At 40.7% G+C, this 8,121-nt stretch overlaps 1 protein-coding gene across 1 annotated transcript; it reads left to right on the forward strand.

Annotated features, from left to right (window-relative positions):
• Positions 1 to 465: 465 nt before the first annotated feature.
• Positions 466 to 7,774, forward strand: snx19a (sorting nexin 19a). Its single transcript, XM_023421385.2, has 12 exons — positions 466 to 610; positions 1,603 to 3,117; positions 3,200 to 3,338; positions 3,430 to 3,530; positions 3,610 to 3,729; positions 4,092 to 4,210; positions 4,674 to 4,764; positions 4,873 to 5,023; positions 5,290 to 5,413; positions 6,244 to 6,428; positions 6,559 to 6,646; positions 6,925 to 7,774. Exons 2-12 carry the CDS (start codon positions 1,627 to 1,629, stop codon positions 7,067 to 7,069), a joined length of 2,754 nt encoding a protein of 917 aa, XP_023277153.1. The 5' UTR covers positions 466 to 610; positions 1,603 to 1,626; the 3' UTR covers positions 7,070 to 7,774.
• The last annotated feature ends 347 nt before the right edge of the window (positions 7,775 to 8,121 follow it).

Here is an 8,121-nt window from a genome sequence, read left to right on the forward strand (position 1 = left end):
ACATTCATTGTTTTATTCATCACCAAATTTCTTCATTTAATATTTCTGTTTGTATAGGGATGGGTTTATTCTAATGATGTAGGAGTTAGAGAGTGAGCTAACTCTAAAGCAGGACCAGTCAGCTGGACAAACCAAGCAGAATAATGCAACCAATTTTCAAAGATATTAGTAACTTACTACCTTCTGCTGTACCTCAACTGAAGGTACAAGCACTACAAGGACAAAAAAATCAGAAAACAGGACAATGATGATGACATCAAATCTGGACACTCATTACCTGCTACACCTTGGGAACCTTTTTTTAAAATCAAGTATTCATGTACCCTATCCTCATTCTATCATATCGGTATTTTTTTGTGTTGTTTTGCCCCCCCCACCACCCCCACAAACTCCATGTGTTAACGTTTTAGTGTTGGGATGTCTGTCTTGTTGGCAGCTCAAGTGCACACCTAACAGCTAGTTATCTCTACATACGGGCTGTGTGTATCTAGCTTGACTGGCAGACTGATCCAGATAATCTTTGCTGGAGGATTAAAGCAGTGTCCCAGAGGAGGAGGACGTCCCATATGGCTTGTTTTCGTGCTATAAAGCTCCAATAACAACCTTTTGGGTAATGTATGCTTTACTGTCTCCTTGCTGGCTTTACAATGGGGATAAATATTCCTAATATATGCAGTCCCATGTCAGAACAACATAGACTACAGAGGACCTATGCTAGGTGTACATTAGCACAATCTGTGACCTCATCTTAGGGCTGTAGGTTTACATTAGGTTTGTAAACAGTTTTTCAAGTGGCATTTCTCTTAAGCTTTAGTCGAAGTGGCTAAAAAAACAATAAAGCAGTTTGATTATTTTAAGTACTTGTACTTGTGTTTTTCCATTTTCTGCTACTTCATGTACTTCACTATATTTCAGATGCAATTATTGTAGCCTAGCCCACGTCTTACTTCACTGCATTTATCTGATAACTTTAGCTACTAGTTACTTTGGCTATTAATGATACAAAAATATAATCAACATATATGTTAAGATGTATTATTATTATGTTATTAAGACTTGAGCTTGACTTGATTTACTAGCTGCAACATTAAACTAATGTACATATGAATGCATCAATAATTACATTCCAATAATACAATGTACTTTATTCTGAAATGGGCCGTTCCACCTTTTCCATTGTGATTATTAATGTTTTTGCTTGTTTATTTTGTTGTAAACTGAATATCTTAAAGCTTTAGACAGTTGTTTGGACAAAAAATGATTTTTTTTTTTGTCTTTTTGCTTTTTCTAACATTTTACCAACCAAATGACTAAACAGTAAATCAAGAAAATAGCCAGATTTATTAATAGTGAAAATATTTCTAACTTACAGCCCTGAACAATAGTGAAAATCTCATCAATATACTGAAACATTGTGCAACTAAGTTTTTGCACCCAAGAATTTCAACTGGCTTTGTCATATGATGATTTAAGCACTGTTGTTTGGGTATTATTTATTTATATTAGGTTTATAAAGCAATTAATGAAAGCAATCCAAAGCAACAATGTCTTATTCCTATTGCTTGTTATGTAACATCATGTGGCAATGTATTTTTTGAACAGGACACATTTCACCTGCTGACTGTGATGCCTTCCTCAAAGAGCTCTAATCACTGGACTTTATCAGAGTTATTTGGGCAGCGGCGACTCCTAGGGCTCGGAGCTCTGCTGGCATGGCTTGTCCTTTTCCATCTCCTTGTGAACGTTTGGCTTCTCTGCATCTTCACCAGTCTTTTGGTGGTCCTCGGGGGTTGGCTCGGGTCCCGTGCCGTACTGGATGCAAACAGCCTTCTCCACTTGGAACATTTCTTGCCTCTTGGCCCAATTAATCCCCCTCTGTTTTCACCTGAACATGAGTGGAGGTTGAACCATGAGATCGACAGTGCCGTCCACAAAGCAGTGCGTGACTTTGTGTCCTCATGGTATCGTACTCTGCTGCCAGAGGTGGAGGGGGAGTTTGAACGTGCAGTGCGTAATTCAATGTTGGAGTCAGTGATGGAGCTGAAGGAGCGTGCGCGGCGAGTGGACAGAAAAGCACTGGTTCAAAGGCTGTTGGAGCTGTACGGCCGTCACCTGCAGAGCTACATGACGGCAAGACAGATACAGTCAACACAGAGAGAGGGCATTAGTCTGTGGCAGCTGTACAGTGAAGTAGATGCCCCTCACCCAGCTGTGAGTAGTGCAGCCGCTGAGCTCAGCTGCTCAAGAGCTCTAGTTAACCTGGTCTTACATGTGCTTGTACCATACCCTCAGATGGAAACCAGGACTGGAGGTTACATGGTTACAGAACTAATCACGTGCAATGTGCTGTTGCCGCTCATAAGCAGGGTGTCTGATCCTGACTGGCTGAACCAGACCATTGTAGACATATTCACCAGGTCCAGAGAACCACAAGAAATCAATGTGAATGAGCACCAGGCAGCTGCACTGTACAGATGTCAGATCCAGCAGGAGTCCTGGACCACCTGCAGGTCCCTGTCGTCCTCTGAACAAGCAGGCCTCTCCAGCCAAAGCACCTCTGACCTTGATGATCTGCAGAGCAAGAGTCCGACCAGTGACAGAGACTCCTCACAGAGCAGCATGGTTAGCCTGACGTCTGTGGAGAAGTTAGAAAGTTGCCACCCAGGTTTGCTCACACCATGCAAAGTGAACTGCTGTTCACTCACATCTGGCCATTACTCCCAGTCGTCAGAGTCCAAAAGGATTTCATTGGACTCCCTAATTCAATCAGACTCGGAAGATGACCTGACAGGAGGCTTTTGTGACTGTGGTCCTCCAACAAACTTCTGTAACAGGAGCACTTTAAAGGACGACGAGGTCTTCGGCTGCTTTGGTCCTCTGAAAAATATTGGGCCGAAAGTGGTTGTGCCTGAGGACTCCCAGTGGCCGGCAGGTATAGCACAAGAGAAATCCCCATCTTGTCCTCAGAGAAGACTTTGTCTAACATCTTACAACTTTGATACTCCCAGCAACCAATCTTCACCTGTGCATATCCAGAATGTGCAAATTTCTGGTACCGTCACTGCAAAGGAGCAGCGTGGCACTGGCACACACCCCTATACTCTCTACACTGTAAAGGTAACACCACCTCCTACTGCCTTTTATGTTTGAATCTGTCCTATCGATCGTCACACGTTGCCCTCCACTTTCTGTTTTACAGTTTGAGACAGTGGCTGAAGCAGAGAACACTGCCTCTCTGCAATCTGCGGCCTGTCACGCCGTCAACCGGAGATACAGCGAGTTCCTCAACCTGCAGACACGTTTAGAGGAGAAGCCTGAAGTTAAGAAATTAATCAAGAGTAAGAAATTATAGTTTCTTTTAAAAGACAATTGAACTTTATTGTATCAAGACAGACACGTTGTTGAAAAACTCAACGTTCTGCATTTCAGATGTCAAAGGCCCGAAGAAAATGTTTCCTGACCTTCCATTTGGCAACGCAGACAGCGAGCGAGTTGAAGCTCGTAAAAGCCAACTGGATACGTTTCTTAAAGTAGGTGTTAGGATCGTAGCTTGACTCTGTACGATCGCTTATGTTTAGTGTGCTCCTGTAATTTTATTGATTTTTCTAGCAATTAAACAGCATTCCTGAGACGGCCAACAGTGAGGACATGCAGGAGTTCCTGTCGGTCAACACAGAGGTTTGCACATATTTTGGAAGAAAGCCTTTTGTCAAGTCAAGAATTGATAAGGTGAGAATACATCTGCATAATGTAGCTCTTATGAACACCATGTATTATGATTGTGAGAAAGTTTTAATGTAATTTTTAAGCATTTCTTTGATAACATGAGAAAAAAATTTACATAATCCAGATAAAACGAATCAAATCTTAAAGGAATCATTTTGGAAAATACACTTATTTGCTTTGAGTGTTAGATTAGAAAATTGGTACCTTGTCTATACACTAAATATGGAGCCGAAGCAAGCAGCCATTTAGCTTAGCTTAGCATAAAGCTCACTGATTAACACTGTGGAAAATATTGGGTGTTTGGTATTTTTTTCAATAAGGACGATTTAATTACCTTTTGTGTTCTCCAATTCTTGTCAATAAAGATGATGGAAAATGCATTAGACACATTGAAGACAGCTTTCCCTCATCCTGAGCCCCTCAGTCCAACAGAGGACCTTGAGGGAGATGTTGATGGAAGAACGATGGACAACAGGAAGTACAGGTGAGGGCTCTATATCAGCCCAACGCAGAGGTTACCAAAATGTTTGTCCTGTGGCCCCTCAATAACGAGTTTGCATTTGTATATGAGCAGTGCACAGTTCAACCAAAGAGCAATTTTCCCTTCTTAGACTGATTCATCAAGTACAACTAAAAGGAGGTAAAATGATCCAAGATTTAAAAAGAAAATAAATAAATAGAAAGACATTTGCCAAAAATAAATCAAATTTTGTGCAGCAGGAATGTTTGTCCTTTTGTTTTATTCCTTTAATGGTCTCATGACCCCTTAGATTTGGTTTGAGATCACTTGGGGGCTCCCAAACACACAGGCCCCTGATCATGCTTCTGCGTCTCTTATGATTAAACAGTCAGTTCAGTACAGTGTGAATCAGTGCAGGTTGTTCTGGTGCTCTGGTTTGTTTTTTGATTGTATGTGTAGACTTCTGGTTTTGTGTTTCATGCAACAGGAGGCTTATGTTCCCAAGCAAAATTTCCCCATCTCTCAATATACCTGACCTACATCCTAAGGTGACATACTGCTTCAGTGAAGGCAGCGCTGTAAGTTACTGGGTTACACCAGTTACAGTGTTTATCTTCTCTGATTGATTGATTGTTTTTGAAATGGGCACAGTTGACATTTTCACTTTGCTCATTGTGACTCTTTAGGTCCTCAATGGTATGTCTCTGTCTGGCCTGGAGAGCTTCGTCAAAGAGCAAGAGAGCCTTTTATGTGCGCAGAATGGGAAAGAAACGGCCAAGCGGAGCTGTGAGCAGCATGACAAAGACAAGAAGGCTTCAGGGAAAACTCACGGGACAGGTTGAGATTTACACAACACTTATGTCTCAGTTAGTTTTATCCTGTGTTGCATTCCAAGCGACTCTAGAGACGGAACATACAGTTACATAGCATCACCACTTGGGTGCAGCATAACTCCACTGTTTGTTAAAGCACAAGCTGAGGAGTCCTAGTAGTCACTCTCCAGCATTGATGGACTTGTATTTCATGTGTTTTTTGAGGCATCCATCTGTTCCCATTATTGTGTTATTCATTTATTGTTGATGTTTTTTTTATGTGTACTGCAGACACAGCTGTTGCAGATGTTGCTTTGAACATCTTGTGTCTGCTGATGAAGGACCAGTGGAGTTGGCTGTGCACTGAGAATATTCAGAAGACCATCAGACTGCTCTTTGGCACCTTCATTGAGAGGTCGCTGTTTCTTCCATCTTCTGTGTAGCAAGTATTTTCCTACTGCAGCTGTAACATGTAAATGACTGTGTGATGATAGGAATTGGTACATGGGGATAATACATTTATTTATATACATTTAAGTATGCATAAATGTATTTCCCAAACTATTCCTTTAAAACACAAATGTGCCTCAGTGTTCAGGTTAACTAAAAACATTAATCCATTATAATAGAGACACAGTTACACATAAATTGCAACTGATACTACTTATATATGAAAGTATGTGACTTCAGACTTGAGTTTCACTGGCAGGTGATATTGTGGCACTCAATTATTTTTCCTTCATACAGCTGAACATCCAGACGCTTGGTCCTTCTAGTATTAGGGGCGGCTTCATGAGGTACTAAATGGTTTGCAGCAAATGATCGCTGCATGAGATTCTCTCAGATTGCCCTTCAAAAAATGATTTTTCTTTTCCTCAAATGTTTATGTTTTACTGTGAACACAACTTTAAACAAAAACTTCTCTAGAATTACCACTGGCTTTGCTTCGCCACACAGTCTGTGGGAACTGTGCTTGTCTAATCTCTAGTGTTCTGCGGTCATTAACTGATTATACTGGCCTCCATTTTTGGACTTGACATATGCCTCTGGGAGTTTTATGGTTCACAAAGCATGTCAGTAAATAATGTTCATGTTTATGTTTCTTCCCCTTGTGTGCACATCTTTCACTCTGTCCTAATCAATTAGCATGTTTGCATGTATATGCAGTTATTTTCATTTGTTTCTTATACACAGGGGCTTTTATAAGCAGACAGTGTTGCACTAAAATACTGACTTTTGTCTCAGATGGTTGGACGTAGGAGTTGCCCACCTTACCAGTGCCCCCTGCTGGGTGATTTACCTGCAAGTGCTGCAGGAAGCTGTGTGGCCAGGAGGCACGCTACCTGCTCAACCAAGACCGGAGCGGAGTGCTGCAGAAAGAGAGGAAACTAAGGAGCAATGCCTGGACTGTCTAATACAGCTGCTTCCCGGTACGTAACATCTGTTAGATTCAGACCGTAGCTGTTTGATTGCGTGAAAAAAAAAATGCTGTTTTGATTTGCAATGCTCCTGAAATGATCTTGACCTTTTTGGTTTGTTTCATTATGTGTACTTGAACAGAGCTCATCACTGACATGCTGGGCAGTGAGAAGTACAGGCTGAGCTTGGAGACCATGCTGGAGTCTTTGCAGGACCATCAGATAAACAAGTGAGTCAACAACCAAAGTGTCGAGTAAATATATGTCTCATGCTGCTATTTTAAGATGGCAACAAACAATGAAACCAAGAGCTGAGAGCAGTGTGTCACTACTTACTGTGATTCTAACTGTAACTATACTATAATACACTACAATAAAAATAAAACGTTAATGTTCAAGATGGAAATGAATACATCTGCTGTATGAAATACTTTTCATATTTAAGCACCTATTTTAATAACAGTTGATGTCAGTCTGTCATTGACCCTGTTTGTATGATTATGTGCAGGCATCTGATCTACTGCATCTGTGACCTGCTGCTGGAGTTTCTGGTCCCTGAGTCGTGTGACGAGGCCTTCCAGAGGTCTCTGCTGCAGAGCCTGGCTAAAGACACAGAGAGGGACAATCCTCACATGAGATCAGCACGTGATTGACACTCTGGTGCGTCAGAGTTGGAGGCAATTGCTAGATGATATGCAATGCACCGCACGTATATCAGTGTTGTGATGAATTCATAATGGTCAGTAGTAAGTGGAAACTATGGGACGATGGCATAGAAAATCATTACCCAGTTGGTCAGCAGTAAAAGGCTGCCTGTTAGTCACGTGTCATGTGTCGATTATGTGCCTTACCTTGTGACTTACTGCAATAAAGATGTGATGATGTGTAGATTTCTGAAACATCCGGAGGAGACAGATCAGGAGGAAAATGAAGAATGGGCTCACAGTTATGATGTGAGCATCAGCAAACCGTCAATAGCACAATCAAATATCAGCTGTTGTTCTAATGAGCTGTTATCTAACGAGGTCAAACCAGATCAAATGTTAATAAATAGGCAATTAGGAAACCAGTACTTACATGCAACAGGCATGTGCTCTGTAACTATTGCTTGCTTATTATTTTTATTAATGCAATTATCAATTCACTGATTCAGATCTTTTTTCAAATGTTGCACAGGCTTTCCATAGAGCCTGGTCAAAATATATGTAACATATCTGTTTATGATTTTCTATCTTAAATATATATATTTTAAACTTTGTAGATTATCATGTTGAAGTATTTTGATGTATACTGTATATACACACGCACACACACACACACACACACATGCATATATATATATAAATATATACTGTATATATGTGTGTATTCAGAAGTGTGTTTGAAGTAGGGGAGGCTGGGTATGGTTGTACATGGGGAGAGTTGTAACACCACCATATGTCATATTGTCATATGATTATTTCAGTGTTTACCCACTTCCTCCCCAATCCCACATGGTGGTTGTCAAAGCTGGAAACAGGCTCATTCAGATTCTATTGAGAAAAAACTAATTTTGAAGTAAGAAATTACATTTTTTGCCCAAGACTATATTTTGTTTAGTACTTATGCTATTGCAGGTAAATTCACATGGTTGTGACAAATCTTTGAAAAGTGCTACGACAATCCTTTAACATACAAGAGATGTACAGAGTATATGGATTTAAAG

Source organism: Seriola lalandi, unplaced genomic scaffold (assembly GCF_002814215.2).
Source record: "Seriola lalandi dorsalis isolate HSWRI2012SDOR001 ecotype SW California unplaced genomic scaffold, Sedor1 jcf7180002054672, whole genome shotgun sequence".
In the NCBI taxonomy this organism is placed as follows: domain Eukaryota; kingdom Metazoa; phylum Chordata; class Actinopteri; order Carangiformes; family Carangidae; genus Seriola; species Seriola lalandi.

What these genes read in the sequence shown, in the direction of transcription:
- snx19a (XM_023421385.2), top strand. Translation starts at nt 1,627, where the DNA reads ATGCCTTCCTCAAAGAGCTCTAATCACTGGACTTTATCAGAGTTATTT. An exon ending in GCTTCAGTGAAGGCAGCGCT is followed by an intron (nt 4,765 to 4,872) that starts GTAAGTTACTGG and finishes GTGACTCTTTAG; the next exon opens with GTCCTCAATGGTATGTCTCT. An exon ending in TCTAATACAGCTGCTTCCCG is followed by an intron (nt 6,429 to 6,558) that starts GTACGTAACATC and finishes GTACTTGAACAG; the next exon opens with AGCTCATCACTGACATGCTG.